The sequence below is a fragment of the Leopardus geoffroyi genome, chromosome B1 (genome assembly GCF_018350155.1).
Source record: "Leopardus geoffroyi isolate Oge1 chromosome B1, O.geoffroyi_Oge1_pat1.0, whole genome shotgun sequence".
In the NCBI taxonomy this organism is placed as follows: Eukaryota; Metazoa; Chordata; class Mammalia; order Carnivora; family Felidae; genus Leopardus; species Leopardus geoffroyi.
Genome location: NC_059327.1, coordinates 141,693,702 through 141,720,831, shown reverse-complemented (window position 1 = coordinate 141,720,831; position 27,130 = coordinate 141,693,702). Strand labels below are relative to the sequence as shown.

Below are 27,130 nucleotides of genomic sequence, written 5' to 3'. Positions count from 1 at the left end.
TTCCCTTTCTTGTGATGATTTCCTCTTTCTGATTTTTTCTGGCCTAGAAAATTCAGTTTAACCATCCATGCAATTTCATGTTCTTCAAAGCATGGAGAGCTTTTGGGGTTTGGGAGTGTTAGTTCCCCAAAACAAAACTGATTGTTCATTCTTTTAAGGTTGTTTACAGGAAAACATTGTATGGTTCCTTTTTAAGGTAAAGTGCAAGCACATTTGTTCACACGAGCAAGCTTAAAATTTTGAAGGCTATAGAATAAGGGGGCCAGGAATCCAGTCTGCCTTGAAATGGAAGAAAAGCACTTCCTCCTTCTCAAGATAATATTCCTGATTTTTCTAATATTGTCATTCATTTTTGCTGACTATAGCCACATTAATTGTTTGGAGTGTTCAACATCAATTGGTTTAATAAATATTTTATCAAATGTTTATATTATAATATGCTCTTCTATTCTCTCCTGTTTTACCTCCTTCATCACCCCAAAACATTCTGGTAGGAACCCTTGTCTGTTCCTATCTTCAGGGTGAGTAGGATAGTGAGCAAAAAAGGAATTGTTCTTTATAATTCACTTTGAATTCTCCATCAAAATATTAATGTTCATTACCATAATTTGCTTGACCAAAAAGAATATTTTAGCCCATGGCACATCTACAGCCCACTAAAAACGGTCATACAAGAGCTGTAATTTTAAGAATATAATGACTCTACTGTTACTCTTACTGGAGTAACTGTAAGGAAACTCAGGGCTTTAACCAGCTTCCCACTGTTATTATAAAGATTGCATGTAATGTACCCACTAATCATAGGCACATAGTAATCCCCTCTCGTGTTTTTTGGTGAGATAGGCTAAGAAACAAGTGTTGTATGCTTCTTACTTATGAGCCCCAGCATGTGTTCTCAGTTTATTTTTCTGCCTGGGTTCTACATTTAAATAAATCAATTATAAACAAAGAAGGAGTAATATTATCCTTTTTAATTTAAAACTCTTTGGGGCACCTGGGTGGCTCAGTCGGTTGAGCGTCTGACTTCAGCTCAGGTCATGATCTCACAGTTTGTGGGTTCATGCCGTGTCGGGCTCTGTGCTGACAGCACAGAGCCTGGAGCCTGCTTCAGATTCTGTCTCCCTCTCTCTCTGCCCCTCCCCCACTCATGCTCTTTCTCTCTGTCAAAAATAAATAAAAATTAAAAAAAAAAAACAAACAACTCTTCAATGACTGTCCTATTTCAGAGTTAGATTTGCATGGTAGTGAACAGGACTTTCATTTTGTCCCTTATGGGAACTGTAAGTTCTCCACCAGCAAACTGTCTTCTTAATCTTTGCAATTCTGATAACATCATTCTTTACTGTTTCATGTAGGAAGGGGAGAAGTGGGAGGATGGCCCTTGCAAAGTGTGTGAGTGCTGGGGCTCTCAGGTAACTTGCTATGAGCCCTCTTGTCCACCATGTCCAGTGGCCACACTAGCCCAAGTGGTGAAGGGACAGTGCTGTCCAGATTGCACATCAGGTGAGTCCATGTCTGATTTATGTCTACTGAGATATTTTCACTGTCAAAAAATTCAGAGATCTTCTTTCTCCCCGCTTCGTGGTTTTTTTGTTTTGTTTTGTTTTTTGTTTTTTGTTTTTTTTTAAGTCACCTACTGGGTTAGTGTGTTGGTTAAGTGGTTTCTTGCTAATTTTTCTTTTTTTTTTTAATTTTTTTTTTCAACGTTTATTTATTTTTGGGACAGAGAGAGACAGAGCATGAACGGGGGAGGGGCAGAGAGAGAGAGAGACACACACAGAATCGGAAACAGGCTCCAGGCTCTGAGCCATCAGCCCAGAGCCTGATGCGGGGCTTGAACTCACGGACCGCGAGATCGTGACCTGGCTGAAGTCGGACGCCCAACCGACTGCGCCACCCAGGCGCCCCTCTTGCTAATTTTTCTAACAAATGATATTGCTTAGTCCAAACTCAACAGATTACGGGCAGGTGATCTTGGGCGAGTCATTGACCCTCTTTAGATCTTAATTTCTTGTTAATAAAATGTGCCTCATCTACCTTGCAAAATTATTATGGATATCAAATAACCTAAAGTTTAGAAACTTTTAAAAGCAAATATATATGTTAGGACTGTTCCATTGTTAAAGATATAAGGGCAATTGCTGAAAGTTTGTTACAGGTGTCCTTTTTTTTTTTTTCTTTTTCTTAAGGTGAGCTGTTAAACAGATGGTTCCTTAGGAGTTCTCAAATGGGTTTTTGAAGTTTAAAGACTCATTAATTTCTTCCAAAAGAAAATTTTATCTACTTGTTCTGCAACTCTGCTTTCAAATCACCTGGGGTTGAATTAGTTCCAGTTAATAATTGTTGGCAAGCATTGGAGTTGCTCTGGCTGTGCAGTAATTTGCCTATAAGCTTAGTCTCTCTTGGAGAAGTGGCATTTTCTTCCATTCATATTTCATAATTAATTGTTTTCTTCTGTGGGTTGCAATTTTTCATATTGGCAGTTGCTTTTGTTGCACTCAACTTATTTTGGCTAATCACAGTGTTTCTGTGAAGAGTTTATCATGGGAAAAGCAAAGCAACTTTATGGTTTAATTACGTTACCTTCACCAAAGTGGCTCCCTGGGCTTTCCTAAACAAATATTTAGCATATTATAATGTACTATACTTTGAATATCAGGTCCCTGACAACTTTAAAACCTGAAAGAAGTCCTTTGCTGACAATTGCCATTGAATTCGATGATAATCCCAATTGTTTTGAATGAGATTTGAATTTTAGAGAAAAAGAATAAAGCTGGCTGTATTTTTTAAACAACTTTTTAAAAATTGTGTTTTGTTTTAACTTTCTATACATGCCAAAGCTTAAGAACATCTAAGAAAACATAAACTTTTGAATTCATTTAAATCATATATTATGGAGCTGATAATTCTTGTTTGTAGAGGCATTCCAGCAGGTAGAAGCATTAATAGGGCTGTCCTGTAACATTTTTAGTGTCTTCAATGTGGAGCTACCAGAGACAGTAATAGTGTTTCAGACAAGGAGAGATTCTTTGAAATCTTGCATTGAAATCATTTTTGCTATTTCGGGGTCTTTTTCATACCTAAGTTCCAGAGTTTTCTGTTCTTCTTCTTTGATATAGCCCCATATACTCTGTAGATTCTTTTTTGGAAGAATGTAAGAGAAATGATATGGTCTTTGTCAAATTCTCCTCTTCTTTGTCCTTGATTGTAGTTCATTGCCACCCAGACTGCTTGACCTGCTCTCAGTCTCCAGAGCACTGTGACCTCTGCCAGGACCCCACAAAGTTGCTGCGGAATGGACAGTGTGTGCACAGCTGTGGTCTGGGATTTTACCAGGCTGGTGCTCTCTGTTTAGGTATGGCTCTGGGCAGATAGCCGAGATGTGGACTGAGGCTCACTGTTGTCAAGGAGGGGTGATGCACTCAAGAAATGCATAACTTCGAAAAACCATTCGAAGGTAGTAATGTCATCCATAGGTTACTTGGCATTTCTACCTGCAAGTGTCTTTCTTCTGACATTTCACAGGTGTTTTCATGCTTACTGGGGGATAGATGATGTGGAGGTCTGATGTTACTAGGTGGTTGTTATTGGATTTTTCATTTTTTGAAGACTTTCAAAGATAGTAATATCGCCAGAATCTTTCGTGTCGTTTATTACAATACTCAGTTAATCCAAGATTGAAGTTTGGAATTGACATAGACATTTGAGATCACTTACTAGAACTTTCTCATTTTGCAAATGGGGAACTTGTGGGCCAGAGAAATTAAGTGGCTTGTTCAACATCAAACAGATAATCGGTAATAGAGTTTATCTCCTGTGGGTTATCAAGGAGATCCAAAATGGGTTCATGTGAATTTTCAGAGTTCTTATGCAACTGAGAAGGAGATCTTACCTGGCAGAATTTTGGCTTGTTTGAGGCCAAATCATGTTACTTTTTTCCCTATCTCTAACTCATAGAGCTAATTATCCATTTAAGAGTATATAGGTTTATACCCTGGGTGTGAGATTCAACCTCTCTGTGCCTCTGTATTCTTACCTATAAAGTGGGGTAGTACTAGCTAGTACCTTCCTCAGAAGTGTTTTTGCGAGAATTAAGTGTTAAGTGTTAATATACATGAAGTGCCTAGAATAGTTTCTAGGATATTTTCAAGCCTCAAGAAAGGTAATTATTTACTTCCCCCTACTTTCTTTCCTGACTCCTAATCTTTAGACTTTTTGAAAGTCATTTATACCTCTGCCATGGGTTGTGGAAGGAGAGACAAGGAATATTCTTGTGAAATGGTTGAGTGAGAAAGATATTGGGGGTTATTGGATAAGAAGAGCACAGACTCAGGAGCCAAACTTCCTGACTTCAAATGCCAGCTTCATGTCGCCCTGGGCAAGTTACTTAACCTCTAGTAGCTTGTTCTTCACGTGAAAAATTGGGGTTAACCACCCTATAGGGTTGTTGTAAAGATTAAATGCACCCATACATATAAAGCACTTCGTGCATTGCCTGGCGTGAAGTGTATGTTATATAACTGAAGACTGTAGAGTAATTTTCCTGCCTTTCTTGTTCTCAGTACAGAGCCTCAGGATTGGGCTATGTAAGAATTGGCACAGGGGTGGTATCTTTGAGCTAATCAGGGCTTCCCTTTTTGTTTCTCACACCCCTGTCTGGAGCCAGCCTGCCAGCCTCAGTGCTCCACGTGTACCAGTGGGTTGGAATGTTCGTCCTGCCAGCCTCCTCTGCTGATGCAGCATGGCCAGTGTGTGCCCACCTGCGGGGATGGCTTCTACCAAGATCGCCACTCCTGCTCAGGTAATCACTGGCTGGGCCACCAAGAAAGCCACCCCCACCCCCAAGTGATCCGGGGCCACGGGGAGCTGTGAGCAGCTTTTCAAGTATGAGAAGAAACTCTGAGAGAGACTCCTGATGGGCCCAGAACAGTGGATGAGAGATGACATGTGTTGTTTTTATAACCTTATTAGTGCTTTGGTGATGTGTGCATGTGGTGAGATTTCTCTAAGTCCTTCTGCACACACCTTGGGGCACTGGAACAGTTCTTTATTCAGTTCAGGGTTGTCATTATATTGTAAGTGTGATTCCTTCATAGTGTAAATACACAGGGCTTAAATGAAAATGAAGAGAGAAATATATCTATATATTTTCAAAACTTTATTTCTACCTGAAGAGAGAGGGAGAAACAGAAATAAGAAAGTGACGTCATAAGTAACAAACATGGACATGCAAAATAGATGATGGCATTTCCATTTACTCTTACTTTAGTGTCTGCATGCTTTGGTAGCTTTATGTGTCTAAAGAGCTAGTTGATATTCTTAATATTATAATAGTCTCTGGAGGTTGGAGTGGTCTTAGTGTAATTTAATTTGTTGCTTATACTGGACCATGTTTTTAAATTTTTTTTTTCAACGTTTATTTATTTTTGGGACAGAGAGAGACAGAGCATGAACCGGGGAGGGGCAGAGAGAGAGGGAGACACAGAATCGGAAACAGGCTCCAGGCTCTGAGCCATCAGCCCAGAGCCTGACGCGGGGCTTGAACTCCTGGACCGCAAGATCATGACCTGGCTGAAGTCGGATGCTTAACCGACTGCGCCACCCAGGCGCCCCTCAACCATGTTTTTAATAGTGATTGTAATCATGAGTATAAGTAAAGAAGTAAATGTTTAAAGAATTTTGTTAAATGTAGGAATAAGAAACAAATAAATAAATGCAGGAATGGGAAAAGGGGTAATGGTGGAAGCAAAGACAAAGGGCAGGGTCCTAGCTAGTCTGCAGGAGGAGACAGAATCAGATGTGCTCAGAACCTAAGGCAGGGTGTGCAGTGGTGGGCAAACCTGAACAGGCAGACAGGCCAGAGGGAGAAGCTTGGGTGTCCTACCAGGGAGCTCTGGGAGCTAGGCTCTGCAGCCGAGCAGGAGAGGGGCAGAGATGTGATGAGACTCAAGGGTGGGCTGGTCTTAGGGTCGGCTGATATTCTTCCCTCATCTATGCCCTCGGTTAGATTTTCAGGAAGATCATTTGGAGAGAATATAGTGAAAGAGAGTAAGTGCATGGTATTCACCAGCTGTGTGGGCTGAATGAGCTGTATGGCATGGGAAGATGCTCTGTGGAAAGTCTGATGGCCTCCTTCATTCCAGGTTGAGGGCAGAAGCAGCATCCACGGGATAATAGAAACCATCCTGAAGGGAAACACTGGTACTATTAATGTCATACTGATGTGAGGATGGTGGGGCTGATCCTGGAGCCAGTCACATTACAAAACAGAAGGCACACTAGCTTCTGAGTCTGGCTTGGGGGCTTTTTGCAACCTGTAAAAATATCTTCTGTATCCCCAACATCAAGGGCTGCACAAAGTGTTCAATGTTTGTTGAACAAGTGTTTGATGAATGAAGACACATATTATCCTTTGGTGATCCTTGAAAGACCAGTGTTTCAATAGGAGCCTCAGCCATAAGAGATAAAAGACCCCTTAATGTTTCTTACTTATCATGTGCTATTTACCTGTTATTTTAGAACAGGCTCAAAGTGGGCACATCCAAATGCCTTTGTAGGTGTGTAATGGTTGGGCAATTTAGGTAAACTGCTGAAATTTCAATTTGATGAAGTTAATGAATGTATTCTCTACTCCTTTCTTCTATCCCATCAAAGAGACCTCCTACTAGCACTCCTGTGACAGATTTGCCTTTAAAAGGGAATTAATTCCCCTTAGATTTTATTCTTCCCTCCATAACACCTCAACCCCCTGCCACACATCCCACATACATATTTACTTTTTTCTTTCTCTTTTTTTGAGGGGCCGTTTTCCTTTCTCCCATGCTCAATGTTTTAATTGGTGATGTTCATGCTGTTATAGGGCACTTTGAAATGAGTAATGTTTCATTTGATTACTGGTTTACGTAGCTGACTGCTTCCACATTCCATCCACATGCCCATACACAAATGCCTCTGGTAGAAAGTTGCTGGGAAAATTTGTTCATGCTCCCTCCAGGGAATTAAACCAATTTGCTTTAGTTCAGCCTGGTTGCATTTTTATGCATAAAATGAGAAGAAAGAGGAGAGCAAGAAGAGAGAGTGTGTACGTGAGAGTGATCTTAAAAATTAAAGCAAAACTAGTGATCAATTTCCATATACTGTTTCAATGCTGAGATGGCCCAAATAAGCTTTCCAAATAAGCTTTCTCATTATTGGAATTTTTTGCAACATTTGTGCTTGTGCTATTTTTGGTGGCTTCTCATCATTGACCTTGGAAGTTGGTCAGCAAACCAGTCCTCTTCTAGCATATGCTAAACTTTTCAAAAAGAAGCCTGCTATTTTATGGTAACAACAGGTTCTTCTGGATTGATTCCTCTTGGCAGGGTCATTTATATTATGACCAGCATAATTTGCCACTTTATTGACCCATCAAAACCAAAAGAGAGTGAACACTGTGCTGAGGAAACTAATTACCAGAAATTACCTGATTAATATTCATGCTCACTCTGTTGAATATAAGGCAGAGAGAAAAATATGGGGCAGAGCCAAGTGGCACAGAAGCACATAGCTCTCCAACAGAAGAGTAGGAGCAGGTAAGCCAGGAGAAAGAGTAGGAGCAGGTAAACCAGGAGAGGGGTGAGAGAAGACACTGAGTCCTGCCAGAGAGTCGCATCCTCAGGGCCCTTGTCATTTCCCCTTTCCCTTCGGTTTTGTGGTATACACACACATATACACAGGTGCAGATGAATGTGTTCCTATGCGTGCATATATTCATATCATTATTACATTCTCGTGCTTGATTAAACTGAATGCTATTGTAGTTATAGACTACATTAGGTACTCCTATACCAGTCACTGCTTCATTTCTAAATGAAACTCCAAACTGTTGGAGTTTGATCACTTCCCCTTCAGGCTCAGCACCACCCAGTTTTTATGCCAGTCTAAGTTGGAGACAGGCAGTATATACGTTGCCTCTTCTCTGTAGCAGATAGGGCAAAAGAGTAATCACCCTCTTAGGGACCAGAACACACGTTTAAGACCTGGCTTTCGGGTTTAGACTTTCTTTGCCACCAGTTGGATCTGGTCCAACAGCCCTGTTGTCCACTCTGTCCCTGTCCTCTCGACCCTGTGGACATCAAGTTCTAGGACTGGGCTTCTAATTTGCTTCTTTCTACCTTGTCTTGTTATGACCCATTTCCAGGAATCAATAGCCTGTGTGTTAGTCATCCCAGCCTGATGGTCAGTTTTGACTCAGATGTGGATGTTCCTTGCTCCTCCCACCCACTGCACGACCTTGCACCTTTCCTGCATGACCCTTTGGGTACCACTTATGGATTTATTGTTTTCTCTCTACCAGAGTTGTGGTTCCATTGCTTCGTCTTAGAAACCCTGTTATGAAATCTAAATCTGGATCTAGACTCACCTCACTATGCCCTGAAAACATTCTTCCTTACCTGTTGTACCCCTCTTTTCAGTCAACCTCTGTTCTGCCCTGGTGGAACCATTGAACTGTTGCACACACAAATCCTAGGTAAGGGAACCCATAAGAAAAAAAAAGTTAAAGACAATCAAACTAACACACATCATGCAAGATTAGTTAAAAATAAGCAGCTCATAAGACTATAACTTTGAGTAAAGAAAGAGTAGAATTCAACCCATTTTTATTCTTTAATGTTTATTTTGAGAAAGAGAGAGCGAGAGAGAGCGCGTGAGCAAGAGCATGAGTAGGGGAGGGACAGAGAGAGTGGGAGACAGAGAATCCTAAGCAGGCTCGTGCTGTCAGTGCAGAGCCCAATATGGGGCTTGAACTCACCAACTGGGAGATCACGACCTGAGCCAAAATCAAGAGTCAGACGCTTAACTGCTGAGCCACCCAGGTGCCCATTTTTATATGTATGCCAGCGTTTGATATGTCCAGTGCAAACCTCCAGCATTCACAAAGACCTGAGGATGGAGTTGTGTGTACCCTGTGGCAAGTGCTACCTTCATTCGCAGACCCAGACATGGGAGGGACTGTGACACAGTGCTTAAGACTGTAGGCTTGGAAGCCAAACTATCTGGACTCCAGTCTTGGCTTTGTCACTACAAACAGTGCATTTTTTAACCCCATGCTTCAGCTGCCTATGGGTAAAGTAGGGACAATAATGTCAGCCATATAGCATGAGTATAAGGATTAAATGAATGAATTCACATATGTCATTTAGGATGGTGCCTGGCACTTAGTAAGCCCTCCATATGAGTTAGAAGACTTATATTTCTGCCTTTCATTGTCCTTCCCTGTTCCATTTCTCTCGCTCCTCCATTCATTCTCCTTTGACCACCATTGGAAGTCCTGAGGATATGAAGTGAAATAAGATGCTATCATATTTTCCTATTGAGAGCTTGCAATCAAGGCTGGGTTGGCTGCTGCTAACAGAGATGTAAAAGAAAAAATACAAATCTATGCAGTTTATTCTACATCTGATTGCTGTGTAGTCTCAGATTTTTAAACTTAAAGAACCAAGCCATTGACCATTTTACAGGTTTGTATGAGAGAGGATCATTTTGATTCTTAACTCTGCCACTTACTGCTATATGGCTTTGTACAGGTCATTTAACTGCTTGAGCCTCAATTTCCCCGACTGTAAAATGGGGATAATATCATCTACTTTACACTGTTATGATGAACATTAGAAAAGATGTTTGAAAATAGAAGTATATTATGCTTGGCACATTGTATGTGGGCAACAAAAGGCAGCTATTGTCATTGAATCTCTGTTTATTTTTCAATTTATGAGAATGAAAACCAAATAGCTTGCATTAAGAAACAAAGAGTTTTGTGCCATTTGTGTCTGATTTAAAATAAAATCCACTTTTCTATGTTATGGAGAAATAACTGTATTCTCACAAGTTAAAATCCTTTTATTTTTAAAAAATGCTCAGATTAAATGTTGAGAGTCTGGAATTTTTTTTCTTAGCCAAAATTATGGTATAATTAGAGGGAAAACTTAGGATAACTAAGCTTGTAAAATTTACATATAGGATGCTGGCCTAGCTGAGTTTTAAAAGCTGTAGTTTGAACAGAGGAACTTCTCCAGTTAATTATTTGTTGGAATTTTGTTTGACCAGAGCAGCCCAACCATTTGTGGAAATGAAGCACTGACCCTTGGAGCCAGGGCCAAAGCAGTGAAGACTTAATGGGTCTTGGCATTATGTTCCAGCATGTGGCTTAGCTCAGCCTAGTTGTACCTGGGGCAGAGCTCTTGGCAAAGGCATTTATGAAACTGCTGTTCTGAAATCCTCAAGAAGACAAGGATTCCCTTACCCCCTTGTTCTGTAGGGATGGTCACTGTGAAGCTATCATCCTCTGTGGCCCCTCCAACAACCCCTAGAATTGGAGGGTCATCAGTTGCTCTTTCATTGCCAGATCACACATTCAGTTTGGGGGCCCAGCACATCCTACCACACTCTGCCTTCGCTCATTCTGTTCTGCTCTTTAAATTGTATGCATTGCTCAAGACTCTTCTGATATTCTATAGCCATTACGGTCTCTCACTTAATTGCTGAGTGTCTTGTAAGGGGGACTTATTGCTTCAAGTGATATTCTTGTCTCTTCCATTCTGTTCGTGCAAGGAATACTTGTTGAGTCTCTTTCATGTACCTGGGAACTGGGATATAGAGTGAATGGGCAGAAAACTGCCCTGGGGTTAAGGAACTTACTTTCTTGGAATGGGAGAAGAGTCAGTAAATAAGTATACAGATAATTTCAGATAGTTACCAGTCGATGAATTCATTACTATCAGTGCTATAAAGGCAGTTTTAAAAGGTATATTATAGAAAGTGACTGTTGAGGCAGGGAATGGTTTTATGCTTCTGAATTCCCCACAGTGCCAAGCGCATATAAGGCCCTCTGGAATAATCCTGTCAGCGATTCTTGGCTAGGTGTAGCCTGGGGAAAATTCCAGAATCTGTATTTTTCCCACCTCTGTTTGTCTTATCTTTATCTCCCTCCACTTCAACTTAGTGGAGTGCTTTATCGGTGTGGGAAGCGTTACTCTTTAAAAAACAAAAAACAAAAAACAAACAAAAAACCCACCTATCATTGGAAATTAAGTAGTATCCACAGAGTGTCTTAAGCCTTTCAGAACAGAGCACAACAGGATTGCCCTCCTAGAATGTATACTTCTTGAGTAAACTAGACCCAGTGAAACAGGTGACAATGGTAGTCCAAGGCCTCTACCTCTTTGGACATTCATGTAAAGGTTAAGTGGAGAGAAGGAAAAAGCAGCTGGCGGTGTTGTGCCTGCAACCTTCGCTGTAGCAGGAGACTAGCTATGTTTGGCATTTGCCTGTGCTGCTTACAGACCCTTGCTGCGTATGCCAAGAGACAAATGACAGACAGAAGTATCACATACCAGCAGAGATAGCCCGCCACAAATGCAAGGGAGTTTATCTTCCAGACAGAGTCCATTCTTCCTGACAAATCTGAACCCCCAAATATTTTAGCTATGGATTGCAAACTAGTGACAAGACTTCTGGCTTTCTGCCCAGGTCCAAGGGTTCTCAGTTATTTTAACTAGGCTATATGGCATACATGGCATACATTCTTTCTCTCTTTTTCCTATTCCCCACCCCAACTCTCTCCCTGCACAACCTTCCCCTCCCTTTTAGGCTGCCCACAGAGCAAACAGCACCTCCATGTTATCACTGTTGAGATCTGAGCAGGCTATGCTAGTGCAGCCAGGAAGTCTGAGAATTCTCCCCATCAAAAGCTTGGTTTTGGTTGGTGGTCCCTCTGGCTTTTCAATTTCTGTAGATAAATAGAATCAAGGTATCAGTGGAGAAATCAATAGCCATTTAATTAATGGGGGCTGGAAAAAAAAAAAAAAAAAACCCAGGGAGTCCTAGCAGCTGTGGGTTGCCAATGGTCACAGTGGATAAGTGGAATCTGAGAGCTCCATTTGGCTCAAGCTGGGCCAAGGTGGTCACTGCATTTGAAAGCTCTTGTGGTGTTCTTGTGTTGTAGATTTAGAAGTACAGGTAGAGGGGCAGGAGATAGAAAAGATAACTTTTTTTTTTTTTTAATTTTTTTTTTTTCAACGTTTATTTATTTTTGGGACAGAGAGAGACAAAGCATGAACGGGGGAGGGGCAGAGAGAGAGGGAGACACAGAATCGGAAACAGGCTCCAGGCTCTGAGCCATCAGCCCAGAGCCCGACGCCGGGCTCAAACTCACAGACCGCGAGATCGTGACCTGGCTGAAGTCGGACGCTTAACCGACTGCGCCACCCAGGCGCCCAGAAAAGATAACTTTAAGAACATTTCTTATGAGCTGAATGTCTGCCATTATCCTTGACTTATGTACCAATGCAAAGCTGGCCTGCATGTATAATCTCTCTTCGTGTGTACCTGACAAAGCCTCTGCCCACTGGGAAGTCATCCCTTTGGTCCAAGTTCTACAGAAGACCTTGCTGAAAATTGAAATATGTTACCCAAGATGAGTAAATCATTCAGCTATATCACAAATGTGGTTAATAGATTAATTAGCTATTTACCCAGCATGTGCCTTAAGGAAAAGGATTACAGGCTTATTTTTTTCCTCCCCTTTCAGTAAATTTTTCCCCTAAATACGAAATGAATTCATGTTTATTACAAAAAATAATTTGATGAAGTCAGTAAAATTCAAGGCACAATAAAAAATCAGCGAAAATCCCTGACTCAAACTGTCCCAAATTACTACTGTCAGTATTTTGGTGAATGTCTTCCCAATTTATGAGAGTGTGTGTGTGTGTGTGTGTGTGTGTTATGTACACAGATATACACACATTTATTTATTTTTCAAAGGTAAAATCACACTCTATATATAGTTTTATTGCCTGTTTTCCCCATGTTATTTATTATCCTTCTACAAAATCTTTTTAAAGCTGTTTTATAACTTTCCATCTGGGGCTATGCAAGAATTCATTTAGCCAGTCCTCTGTGGTGTGATGTTTGTTCCTAATTTTTCCATTATCATAAATAACCATGATGTAAACATTAAAATAATTTTTTTAATGTTTACTTATTTTTGAGAGAGAGACAGAGCATGAGTGGGGAAGGGGCAGAGAGAGAAGGGGACACACAATCTGAAGCAGGCTCCAGGCTCTGAGCTGTCAGCATAGAGCCCGGCGTGGGGCTCAAACTCAGGAACCATGAGATCATGACCTGAGCTGAAGTTGGACGCTTAACCAACCAGGCGCCCCACCATGTAAACAGTTGTGTTTTTTTTAATATGAAATTTATTGTCAAGTTGGTTTCCATGCAACACCCAGTGCTCATCCCAACAGGTGCCCTCCTCAATGCCCATCACCCACTTTCCCCTCCCTCCCACCCCCCATCAACCTTCAGTTTATTCTCAGTTTTTAAGAGTCTCGTATGGTTTGGCTTCCTCCCGATGTAAACAGTTTTAATAGAAAATTGTGGAAAATATATTGGATTAGGCTAAGTTCTTCAATTTCTGGGTCCAAGTTATATATGTACTGTTGAAACCTTTGACACTTCAATATGTGTCTGTCTTTTGAAAAAGTTATAACTTGTACTCCTGCTAGACACAAATGAGTGCCTACTTCCTACCACCCTTGTGAGCGTTAGGTGTTACAATTCTTCTTGTTTGTCAGGTTGATTGGCACAAAATGTAAGTTTGTTTCATTTCTTTCTTTTACTTATTCTTGGGATTCACATGAAGATGGTTGACTTAATCATACTTATGTGTTCATTTCCATCATTAGCCTGGGCCAGCTATTTCTCTTGCTTATCTATCTATGCCCATCTGTCTGCCCATCCTTTTTGCTCCTGTAACCTATTTCCATTTCTCCTCCCCCCAACCCCCCACTTAAGGAACTATCCTAATGCAATTTAATATGTATTGTGTGTGTGTGTGTGTGTGTGCTCTTTTTGTTTTGTATGCACCTATTTTAAATATTCATAAATAGGGGTGCCTGGGTGACTCAGTCAGTTAAGCATCTGACTTCAGCTTAGGTCATGATCTCACAGTTCGTGGGTTCGAGCCCCGTGTTGGGCTCTGTGCTGACAGCTCAGAGTCTGGAGTCTGCTTCAGATTCTGTGTATGCCTCTCTCTCTGCCCCTCCCCAACTAGTGCTCTGTCTCTGTCTCTCAAAAAATAAAATAAAAACGTTAAAAAAATAAAAAAATAATAATAATAAAGAGAACTCTTAAATATTCATAAATATTGGTAAGTAGATATTTCATTCTTTTCCTTTTTTTTTAATTTTAAAGACTTTATTTATTTATTTTTTAGAGCAGTTTTAAGTTCACAGCAAAATAAAAGGGGAGGCACAGAGATTTCCCAGTTACTCCCTGCTCTCACACACACATAGCCTCCCCTGTTATCACCATCCTCCAGCAGACTGGTATATTTGTTACCTTGATGAATCATTCTCCCCACTCCCTCCCTTTTTTTTCTTTCTAAGCACTGTTTCTAAGATGTATACAGATCACTGTGTGTACATTTAATTGATTGCATATAGTTGCTGCTCTCTTGTTTACTTTGCATATCTCTGGCTATTTCTGAGGCAAAAGATTTTTTTCATGTATTTGTATTTTTTCTGTTATGAGCTCCCTCAAGTACATAGGACTTTTTGGAATGTACGGAGACCAAATATTCCCATTTCAGGGTATAAGGGTTTTTGTTGGCACAAGGAAGAAGGTTAGGGACAGAGACCCAGCCTGGAGGGGAGAGAAGATTGCAGTAAAAGGATCAAAAATGATGATTATACCTATGAACTTCCTTTCCTCTTAAATTTGTCTGGCATTTACGCTTCTTAGACAAGTAGCCTTGGCCTCCTGTGGGGCTGTACCAGGGGGTAAGGAGAGTAGTCCGCCCAGCACTTGGACTTCCCTTCAAGCCCTCACCGAGCTATTCCAAAGGGCTTTTGTTAATGTGTTGTAGAGATTGCAAAGGAATAACTTTAGAGTTTGAGTCCTCTGGAAAAGGCTGGGACCCCTTCTTGTAACTGCTGGAATGATCTCTGACAGTTCTGTTCACTTCCTTTCTAAGTGAACCCGCCTTTCCTGTAGTCTTTTCTGTCCTTTCCTCTCCTGTCTCCTGCTGCACTTTCATTTGTTCCCTTTATAATTACTTTGCTTTTGACACCCGTTAAAGCCACAGGTGCTAGGTCTCCCAGGGTATGTTACTCACTGCATCACCTGCCATGTTCTCTGTGTTCTCAAATGTGTCATCTCGCCAGCTCCCTGTGAGTTAGGTGCAACGAAGCGTATTCCCACTTTGCAGATTAGGAAATCAAGGAATGGGGAAATTGATTGTAAGATACAACAAGAGCTTCCTATTGGAAATTTACCCACTATCTCCTGATAATACTTTAGCACTTGGCAAGTACTTCCCAGTCATTTGTGTGATAAGAATGAAAGCTAGCAGTTGCTACAAAATGGATCGGGGACGAAATGAAGGAATTTGACTTGTGGGTGGCATAGCTGCTTGTGCCTGCCGTTTGGGCTGCTTCTGTGTAGTTGTGAGTGAGAACCCCTTTGGTGGTTTGGAGATCTGAACTCAGCCTCAGTGGTAAACCTCAAAGGGGCTGCTGATCAAGTGTGCCAGTTCCCTGGGAATGGCAGAGGAACTTATTCCAAAAGGCCATGGGGAAGGTGAGGGACCAAAGCTCCTTTTCATTCCTGAGGGGCATTTTGAAAACTTTTTTTTTTTTTTAACGTTTATTTATTTTTGGGACAGAGAGAGACAGAGCATGAACGGGGGAGGGGCAGAGAGAGAGGGAGACACAGAATCGGAAGCAGGCTCCAGGCTCTGAGCCATCAGCCCAGAGCCTGACGCGGGGCTCGAACTCCCGGACCGCGAGATCGTGACCTGGCTGAAGTCGGACGCCTAACCGACTGCGCCACCCAGGCGCCCCCCTGAGGCGCATTTTGAACTGAAGGCTGAGTCCACTCGTGTCTGGATCCACTGCCTGAGGTCTGGGAGAGCTTTCCGGAAGATGAGAAGTGGGCCACAGGAAGTGCTTTTTACGCTTTCCTGGAAAAGGGCTGCATTGTCTGCTTAGAGAAGCACACGTTAAAATTTCTTTACAGCAATCTTCTATTTCAAAATTACCAAGTCACAAAAAGAAGTTTCTTATTTTTAGAGTAGGATTTCAATATAGAATTGCCAAAAGAAAAGTAATTCGTTCCTTTTCATTTTGAAATGAATTGCTCAGCAAGCCAGCACATGTCTTGCTATGCTCCAGAAAAGTCCGGGGCTTTCCTAAATAAATTATCTACTGCATGTGAGATAAGTAGATGGTTTTCTCTCATTAGCCGCCTTTTTAAATTTATTGCCACATTTTCACAATATCAATTCAAAAACCCTGGGTGATCGGACATGTATCACTAAGAGAAATTATGGTAAAAAGTCAGGGAGTGACCTTCTATTTTTCATAATAACCGAAGTGTAATAAAAGCCACATGTAAAATAAGCCTGGAAGAAGAGATTATCTGCAGTAACATATGTTCAGTGTTAGAAATTAGAAATCAATTGCAAAACACAGTAGGAGTATGTCATTTTAAGGAATGATAGCTCAAAAAAAAAAAAAAAAAAGAAAAGAAAGAAAAGAAAAAGAAAGAAAGAAAGAAAAAAAAAAAGGAAATGACAGGTCATTATAGTCCTGTATTGAAGAAATAAAAATCCCTTCTGCTGTCTTGACTGACCATGGAACATGCCTTTTGTTTGCTATGGAAAAAGAGATGGCCTGGCCTCATATTTGGTACTCTGTATAGATGTGGCATAAATAGTTGTCATCATAAGTAGATCTGTAACCCAATATTTATTAGGTAGATTTACAGCCTCAAGATTATCTACCTTCAGTTATCATATGTTCAGACTATGACCTCATGGTTAGTTGTTTCCATGTAGAAGGTAACTAACTGATAGGATGAATCCCTCATAACCAGTAAAAAAAAAAAAAAAAAAAGACTGCTGGGTATCCATTTAACATACATTTAATGAATACTCCCTTTGTACAAGTTATCAATCTGGACACTGGAGGTTTAAGATGATTCAAACCTGGCCCCTGTTTTGGGGGCTACTACATTTCATTGAAAGACATTGATTTGTAACCAAATGATCAGGACAATAGGATAAATACCATAGAGAATGTACAATATTCTGCAGGAACACAGAGGAAGGAAGTGACTGTTTGGACAAGTTCAATAAAGCTTCACAGAAGTAATGACAGCTTAGACCTCTCAAGTGTAAGCTGTGTTATAAGGACTATGGAAGGAGATGGAGGCATTGCCAACTGGGTGAATCCTGTGTAGGGCATCCAGAAACCACAGACCAGCGTATGGCATGCTTAGGGTACCCAGCTCCATAGATCTAGCTTGCTCAAGGGACATAGCAGAAGACAGGGCTGAAATGCTAAGTACAGCTCAGTTTGTGACAGGTTTAAGTGCCATCCCTAAGCCTGTAGCCTCTATCCTGATCATCCTTTGGCCCTATTCTGATTTTCAACACTAGGGATAATGTTAAAAATGTGTAACAAGTAGTATGGCACAGATCAGATTGGTCAGAAGTCAGGGTGGGGGGGTACCTGAGACCCTCTCCTATGTCAGGACCTTTCAGGTCCTGAAGCATAGTGTCTTTCAGGATTCCCAGGAATGGAACCAGACTATCAGGGAGGGACCAGTATGATAGCCATTTACCAACCAGGTTGGAAGTATTTTTTATGATTTTAAAAGCCCGTGCAGCTAAGGGTCTACACTGCGATCAGCCGATTCCTGAAGAGAACTAGGGGGTTGTGCTTTAATTTCTCATCTCCTCTGCACCCCCTGGACAAAAATGATTTCATGCCTCGAGAATGTCTTGAGTTAATTACTCTCTCCTCTCCCCACTGCAGAGCAAACTCTCTAAGAAGAAAAATTGATTAAAACTTTTACAGATGAAGTCCAAGGTCTTTACCCAGCCTGCCTGACATTTGTGATCTGGTCCCTGTTGTCTTTTTCGTCTTTAGTTCTCATCATCCTCTCAGGCACTTTCTCCCTGGTGCAGTTTGCATAATGCTACCAATGAGCTCAAGTGATGGGGTGGTTTAAATGTTTCCTCTAGCAGACTTCTGACCGATGGCTAGCTGGGAAGGCCCCACAGGCTAGCACAACCTTGCATGTGGTAGATGCTTCTGTTGAATATCGATAGATTAGCCTGACATACCTTCTTAGGAGTGAAATTGGGTTTTTTATTTGCTTTTTTGTGTTTTTGTTGTTGTTGTTGTTGTTTATTTTTAAGTAGTGTCTTTGAATCAACAATAAGGCAGAGGCACAAACAGTGATTGGCACTTCAGATGATGAGTAGAGTCATTAATTGAAGGGTAGCTGAATAAATGAATGACAGACAGATTTCATGTATGTTCAGGGTAGAACTTGTTACTGGGAGCTTTGTATCCACATCTTTAGTTATAGTGTAGTTTTAGTAGCTTATCCTAATATTGGCAGTGTTCCCATGTAACATTTATAAAATATAAATGAGATGTTAACTATAAGTGAAGTACCAAGTGTAGAGTAGAGTACCGAGCAGTGTGCTCAGCACAGAGTTAAATTAAATGGAAATGGATTTTGCCCTCATGAAGCTTACAGTCTAGCAAGGGAACCAGGTAATAAATAAGTAAACTTTCTTCCATCTCTGCTTTTCATCTGCTGTTGTCATCTCTTGCCTGGACCAGAGCAATGGCTTCCACACTGGTCTCTCTGCTTGCAGGCAAGTCCTTACACCCTCTCTACATGGCACCCAGAGAGAGCTTTAAAAATCGGGGTTTGTGTCTATCTTGTTTAATCCCATTCATGACTTCACATTACAATTAGGGTAAAATCCTGATTTCTTTCCATGATCTCCAAGGTCAAGTTTGATTGGGCCTCATCCTATCCTTCCAGCCATGAATCAGTCCACTGTGCCCCACCATTCCTCACTGTGATCCTCTGTGCCCTGCTGGTCTCACTGTGTCCACTAGCTTCAGCCACAGGGGCAGCCTTCTATTCCTTGCACCCCTAAACTCCTTCCTTTCTCAAAGGCTTTGCTGGTGCAAACCTAGAGCTGGCCACTTCCCATCTTTCAGATCCACCTAAAGTTGGTCCCTTCTACCCTTACCACTGTTATTCTTTATTGAAGAGTGCTTCTTGGAATTTAACAGAATTTGTAATTATCTCTAAATTTGTTGGGGGGGGGTGGGGGAAACTTGTCTGAAATTAAGACTTTCCTGTGCAGTTGAAAGCTGAGAGGAGAGGATTGGATCTTGAGATTCTCAATGCAGGCACCCTTTTCTGATTCTAAAGGGATACCTAATTAAATTACTTAGGTGTATAGTTCCCAAGTCTCTTCCAATCAGCAAAAGAATTCTCTCTACCAATTTTGGTCAGAATGAATACCTCTGCAAATAGATTGTGCTCCACTGTGAAGCAAACGTTTTGAAAACCAGGGTGCATTAACAGAAGCATGTGTTGGGCTTAACCATACAGACAGTGAACCAAATTTGAATATATCCAGTCATTTAGAAGAGGCCTCTCTTTGCAGACATGCTAAGGTGAGAAGTAAGCCTAATAGTAATAAAAAAAAAAAATCAAATTCTAAAAGAGGAGGACATTTTTAAAAAATATTTATTTATTTATTTCGAGAGAGAAAGAGAGAGAGAGCAGGGGAGGGGCAGAGATAGAGGGAGAGAGAGGATCCCAAACATGGGGCTTGATCCCACAAACCATGACATCATGACCTGAGCTGAAATCAAGAGTCAGATGCTGATGTTTAAACAACTGAGCCACCCAGGCACCCTGAGAAGGACATTTTTGAGTGTTAAAGGAAAAACTCTGGTTTAGGAACAATGTATGGTTAGAAAGTTAACTTGTAAGAGAAAGACTCTCAAGATATATGCCGAGAGCAGAAGCTGGTGGGGCAAACCAGAGACTAGGGGGACTAGAAGAGTAATGAGGAAGGACAGAAGGAAAGGGTTGGGGTAGGACAGAGAGAGAGAGAGAAGAGAGGGATGGAAAGAGGGGAGAGAGCAGTAAAAATCCAGAAGTACCAGGTCTTTCAAGGTTTAATCAAGGACAAAAGTACATGGCATTCGTCCTTGCTGATTCTTGATGGTGTTGAATGTAGGAGCAGTGATCCTGTCAACGGTTCATCATATGGTTACAAAAGGCAAGGTGGCAAGGTGATAGAGGGCCATCTGATTTCATTAGACAGACCATCTTTGTCTTGAAAATTATGATTCCCTCCCCTGTGATTCTCATTACTCAAAAGCCTCTGATTTCCTGTTCCAAGTCTCTTAGCAGTCATTTATGGAAGTTGTACTTCTGGCCAACAGAAATAGGTATTGTGGGGGGTGTTTTTTTTTTTCTCCTGGGATATACATATGTGCATCGCGATTTAGGAATGAAGGCACCAACATCCTCCTTATAAATTCTAAAATCTTTGAAAGAAAAATTGCAACCAGCCCTTTCCACTATAGACTGTTCACTGATTTTGCTGTTTGCCTGCAGTCTGCCATGAGTCCTGTTCTGCCTGCTGGGGTCCGACAGAGAAGCACTGCTTGGGCTGCAGAGACCCCCTCCAAGTGCTGAGGGAGGGCAGCTGTGACAGCAGCTGTGGCCGTGGGTTCTACAACAAGCAGGGGATCTGCAGTGGTAAGTGCCCGGCTTTGCATGCCAGAGCATCTTTTTTTTTTGTTTTTCTTCCAGCATCCCTCATTTTATTCTAATTAGAACGTTTCTTTTACTCAACCAATATGAAAATGGCTGGTAACATTGGCAGTGTTTTAGTAGTTTACAAAACACTTTTTTCCTGAACTGATAGGATCACCTTTAACACCCCCACTCCTCAACAGCTTGTTAGGTTAGGGTGTTCATTCTAGCCTCATCCTCTGAGACTCAGGCTGCTTGCTCCAGACTCTCAGCTGTAGGGAGAGGAGCAAGGCTTCCTTCCTCCAATTTTGAAACTCCTCAACAGCGCCAGACAGCCTTCCACATATGCATGTAAATAAAGACACTCTTAGAGCAGCCAAAGGCAGACCCACCTCTGTGTTGGTGCCCCTGACTTAGCTGAAGCAGTTACTGTGTATTCTACCTTTAATGCCCATGGCATGACAGTAAGACTTAACGTTTAATGCCCACGGCATGACAGTAAGAGTTAACCTACTGTTTCCTTCCAAGTGCTTTACAAACATTATCCACTGGGGCGCCTGGGTGGCTCAATTGGTTGAGCATCCAACTTTGGCTCGGGTCATGATCTCACCACTCGTAGGTTCCAGCCCTGCGTCCAGCTCTGGGATGACATCTCAGAGCCTGGAGTCTGCTTCGAATTCTGTGTCCCTTTCTTGCTCTGCCCCACCCTTGCTTGTGCTCTGTCTCTCTCAAGAATAAATAAAACATTAAAAAATTTAAAAAAATAAAACATTACCCACTGAGAGGCAGAAAGTATGGGCGGAAGAGCATGACCTTGGGCAGGTTACATAATCTCTCCATGTGTCAGTTTCCCTTTTGTAGAATGGAGGTAATAGTGGCAGCTGTGGTAGACAGAATAATGGCCCTCAAAGATGTCTATATCCTAATAGCCAGAACTTGTCAATATGGCTGCCTTAAATGGCAGAAGGGATTCTGTAGGTGTGATTAAGTTAAGGATCTTGAGATGGGAGAGCTGATCCTGGATTATCCAGGTGAGCCAGTTAACTGTAAGGGTCCTTCTAGGAGGGAGGCAGAAGGGTGGAAGTCTGAAAAGGAGATCTGAGACAGAAGCAGGAGTCGGGGCGATGCCAAGACGGGGCAGTGGGTATGCAGGCAGCCTCTAGACTTGGGGAAGAGACAAGGCAATGGATCTGCCCCTAGGGCTTCCAGCAGGAATGCAGTCCTGCTGATGCCTTGGCTTTAGGACTTCTGACCTCTAAAGCTGTAAGATAATAAATTTGTGTTGACTTAAGCCACTGAGTTTGTGGTAATTTGTCACAGCAGCAGCAGCAGGAAACTAACACACACCCGGCTCAGAAGGCTATTGGGAGGACTGAGTTGATATAGGCAGGCATTTAGCACAGTGCCTGGCACAGATTAAGTGCTGTGTTTGGTGTCTGTTCCTCACAACAGTTTCAGGAGATGGTTATTATTACCATCCTCACGGTCCAGAGGAGACAGAGAGGTTAAGAAACTCCCTTAAGGTCACATATCACTAATAAGGGGCAGAGTTGGGATTCAAGCCTAGGTCTTCTAGCTTTAGATTTTACTTGCCTCCCAACTGCTCTACTGGCTATAATGAGATACCTCCCTCTGCACCTCCCCTATTTTTCCCTACCTTCTCCTTCTCATTATTGTCTCTGGCTATCCTCTTCTTCCCCTTTCTCCCTGTCTTCCTGTCAGTCTTTAGATCAGCCGCTGCCCTGTGGACATTGCCAAGTCCACAGGTAGGCACCTGATAGTGAATGAAAGGTTTGAATTGAGTTTACTGTGATGGTCATACCTACAGGAAGGCTGTGATGCATTTTTTTTTTTTTTTAACAAAGTCCCACTAAATCAATAAAAATGTACAGCCCATAAAACTTTCTTGAGTTATTGTCCTCGTTTTGTTTACTGAGCAGGGCAACAGCAAAAATGAGATGATCTTTGGGATTTGACAAATCCACTTGTCTTAGGAAAGAGAGATAGCCCCTGGCAGCTGCTTGCTTAAAGCTGTGCAGAGATCCATCAGCATCACTGGTGTGAAAAATCTCACTTGATGTGGACGAGTCACAGGTGGCTTTTGTGTAGCTTCAGGAGAGAACAAGGAAAGAAGGGCCAGGCTGCCGTTAGCCTGAGCATTTTAATCTTTTTCTGCCAGCATCACTTTCCTGCTCAATTAATCCAGATGCATTCTCTAAAGGTCAGCACATGTCAAATTTGCACAAATCCAAAGGCATTTAGCTTGTAAGTCCCCAAGGAAGCTGGCTACTGTCACTGATGAGGGGTGGTGACACTGACCTGCTACTAAGACGATATTATCTGGATTGAGAAAGCAACTTTTGCTGGGGAAACAGGTATTTAAAAGGAAGGCTTGAAAAAAAAGGAGGGATTAGTGTGAGCCTTGAGGTGGTGAGAAGTGGAAATCTACTTTGGCTAAGAAGTTGGATGAAGAAAGCCAGACCTCCTTACTGACAGAACAAATTAAAAAAGAAGACTACTGAACAGGTGGCTTAGGGAGGGAATACACATCTGGAATGCTATCTGTATACATTTTGAAACAAAGCATCAGAAAAAAAAAAAAAAAAGCCTTCCAGATAGGAGGATGGACCATTGCTGACATTAGTCAGCCAACCAGTCAATTAATCAACAGGTAATTATTGAATGCCTGCCATTTGCTTAGCATGATGCAAGACTTTGTGATACCATTGACATTGACCAACAGGCCTTTTGATAAAGACTGGAGTTTATACTTTTCATAAAATTCTTAGAGTTCTCTAAGTTTGTGTCAAATGCCTTCAGAAGTGTTTGTATAAATATTTTCCCAAACATCAGTGAACCAAGTCACTGATTGGTATCGGAATGTTAATTAAAACGTCTGATGCTGATAATGCTGACTTATTTCCAGTTCAGTTCAGTGCTATTTAAGATAAAGGCCAGCCAGTGTTGGTTTAATAATTTATAACCAAGCAGCACATATCTGTAGAAATCTCAAAGTCAAGTGCTGAGAAAAATCCAGCACAACCTGTCATAAACGGTGGTATGCCCTGGCTGAAAGAATTTATAGCAACCAAGTTCATTGGTGGTTCATGCTTTGAGTTTTACAAATGTTAGATATAAAGGGTGGGGAAATTCAAAGGACAAAAACCTCCTCATTCTTTAGTCTTTTAAGTACTTATGCTATTACGAAGGGCTTTTCTGACTCTAGCTAACATAATAAATCAAAGTAAGTTCAGAGGTTTCTGTTAGCCATTCTCTCTCTCTTCCTTCCTCTTCTCCTTTGTCTCTCTTTCCTTCCTTTTATATTCATTTCCCCTCCTCACCAAGGCAACTATTTTAATTTTTTTATCTCTTTGTTTTTATGGTGTCATGCAAAATGGATATTCTCTTGAGTATATATACCTTTTTTTCCCCCCTTAAATGATCTTGTGTCATGAAGTTCAGGTTATCTTTTTTTCACTCAGCATTATGGTTTATGAGTCAGCCGTGTTGCTATCTCATCTAGCCCTTTGCTTCTCACTCTTTGGTCTGCGTCCCCCATAGCTCACCCATCCACTGTCTATGAGGGACTCCCCACCTCCCTCCATCCCCATGCTGTCACTAGAGAGCACCAGTGAAAAGCCTCAAACATTCCCTTTTATGAACCTGTGTGGAAGGTTCCTGGGGATGGGTAATCTGGGAGCAGAATTGTTTGTTTCTTATCTCTGCATATTCTTTATTAGACTAAGTAGTACCAGGTAGCTTACCAGCTTCTATGTGTGAAGGTTGTGAAGCTTCTATGTGTGAAGGTTGTCTCATCTCCACATCCTTGCTACTGTTTGGCATTATCATCAAGCTTCAGATTTTTTTTTTTCTTCTGGTTAATAGATATACTGGGACATCCCATTTTAATTTGCATTTTTCTGATTATTAATGAGTTTGAGAGTATCTTCAACTCCAATTGGACTGGGATCCCCACCCCCAAGGCCATTTTGACTTTAAGTCCTATATTAAATTAGATATCCTGGTAGGTGTACCTGCCAGCTATGTTATGGTTAGTTCAATGAATAATTATCTGGTTCTACTTCAACTATGAAAACAGAAAGTACAGAGTACTTTGAAATGTTGGAGTCAAGGAAACAGAACTCAGATGAGCAGCCAGAGAATGTGATTTCCATGTTAATACCAATTATGGACATTGTAAAGAATAGACTCCTCTGCTCCATTTGCTCACTGTTGACTTTCTCTGGTGGGTTTTCCTCCCCCTTAGCTTGTGACCAATCCTGTAAGAGTTGTGGTCCCAATAGTCCCAGATGTCTTACCTGTGCCGAGAAGACAGTGTTGCATGATGGGAAATGCATTGCTGAATGCCCTGGTGGGTACTATGCTGAGGCCACTGGCAGCTGCAAAGGTAAGACATGGGTAATCATTATCATCATCAAAAAATATTTAACGCATTTGACAATACTTGCTGCTCATTTGGGAATTTGTGTGTATGATGGGAAAATGTCGAATTAGAAGGAATAGCTTTTTCATTATGGAACCTGTGTGTATTTGGTGTGGGAGTGGGTGATGCGGGTGGGTACTGGAGGACTTGAGTGATTAAGTAAAGTACTTATGCATACCAATCACCTATTAGAGATCATTTGGTCCTTTTCAATGCCGAGAACATCTTTAAGATATTCATATAGTCTTTGTGTACTTATAAACCCTCACTAACTTAGGTTGTAGGTATGACAGAATCCTATCTTAGATGGCATTTACAAATACATGTATTGGCAACTATGACACGCCACAGAAAGTAAAATAAAAAACCAAGTTTGATGTCTTGTAAAGCTGACATCTGTATCTATTGAAAATTTGATCTTATATGCTATATGTATTGTTTCTTTCAGATTCGTACAAATTTAACTATGAAACATTTCTATTTTAGACTTTATAAGTTTCTACTTATATATGCTTGACTTGTGTCTTTCCTTGCAGGCAACTCTGGGAACTTATTGCTGCCTGGGACACCTTGATTGCCCCTCTCCTCCCAAACAAACATAAATATTTTCACTTCTACCTATAGTGTGGGTTAGTGGCAGAATATTGAGATCTGCCCCACAGCCTTGACTTATCAACCTCCCTCCTGTCTGCCAACCTCTTTACTCACCCAGTGTTTATTCCTTTTCCGCAACATCCTGCCCCCAAGGGTCTCATCCACTTCCACACTCCCCTTTCCCGGCTCCTGCCCATTGTTCTCTGGAGTCTTTTAGTATCTCAATCCTGTCCTTTAGGACAGGCCATGGTAATATCTGTAAATGAGAGTCAGAGATGTCCCACTGTTAGCACCCAGGACCACAGTAGCAAAGATGCATGCCTGACACTGTCACATGTAATGGTCAGATTGTTTAATAGAATTCTTACTTAAAACCTTGTAATGTCAGAAGTGTCTTAAATGACCAGTTAGTCCCACCTCACTGTGCATGTGCCAAGAAACCTAGGCCTGGAGAGACTCTGACTTGGCTAAGGACATAGATGAGTTAGTGGACAAGTCAGCCAAAATTCCAGTGCTTCTAGCACTCAGACGTGTAAACTTTCCACCCTTCCCTATTCAGGTTCAGGGTTTTAGGTTCAGACAGACCTAGGGCTAAATCCCAGCTCTTCTGTTAATTAGCTCTGTGATCTTCGGTAAATTTTTTAACTTCCCAAGACTTCAGTTTTCTTGTCTGCAAAACCTCAAAATTGCTATGAAGTTAAATGCAGCAATGTGTATAAAACATTTAACACAAACACTAAATAAAAGGTAGCTAATAAATAATAGAACATGGATGGATAAAGGGGCATTGTGGGCAGTTCTGGTAATATAACCCTCTCTTCATACATCTCTCCCCTTGATTTGGTGTGACAGCTGAAAGGGATTAAGAGTGACCCAGGAGGGGCTTCCTCCCACATAAGGAGCCCAGGCAAGAAGGAGGCTCTTTAGTCCTGGGTCCCATGGTTCTCTCTCGCTCTCTTCCTCAGTTTGTCATCGTTCATGTGCCAGCTGCTCCGGACCCACGGCCTCTCACTGCACAGCCTGCATCCAGCCCCAGGCTCTGCGCCAAGGCCGCTGCCTGTCCAGCTGTGGAGAAGGCTTCTACCCTGACCACGGGGTCTGCAGAGGTACTGTTGGTGTCATTTTCACTCTTAGGAGACTTTCCCATCATAAGGACAAAGATTTAAGTTACTTTTCAGTGCACTTTTCCCTATAGTGTATCTTACATGGCTATGCATACGTTATATGCTTTGTTTTTTTTTCTCATTGCCAAGGGATACTCTGAAAAACTCACATGGGAATATTTGTGATGACACCCAAAAGTTCATGATTTTTCAGGCCATCCTTGAGAGGACTGTCATTTCCCTTACTGTATGTTAAGGTGAAACCAAACTCTTCCTCCTTTTTCCTGTTCTCTTAGAATTGCTAATGTTTTGGGGTTTTTGTTGTTGTTGTTGTTGTTGTTTTAATTTTTTTGCCTTCAGT

At 41.5% G+C, this 27,130-nt stretch overlaps 1 protein-coding gene across 1 annotated transcript in view; it reads left to right on the top strand.

Moving 5' to 3' along the window:
• Window positions 1-27,130, top strand: part of FRAS1 (Fraser extracellular matrix complex subunit 1) — a 431,004-nt gene that overhangs the window by 196,591 nt on the left and 207,283 nt on the right. Inside the window, exons 12-17 of the mRNA XM_045473641.1 lie at window positions 1,356-1,503; window positions 3,212-3,355; window positions 4,667-4,801; window positions 20,488-20,631; window positions 24,896-25,036; window positions 26,632-26,772. Of these exons, the coding sequence (XP_045329597.1) occupies window positions 1,356-1,503; window positions 3,212-3,355; window positions 4,667-4,801; window positions 20,488-20,631; window positions 24,896-25,036; window positions 26,632-26,772 (853 nt within the window). The remainder of the gene's footprint in view (window positions 1-1,355; window positions 1,504-3,211; window positions 3,356-4,666; window positions 4,802-20,487; window positions 20,632-24,895; window positions 25,037-26,631; window positions 26,773-27,130) is intronic.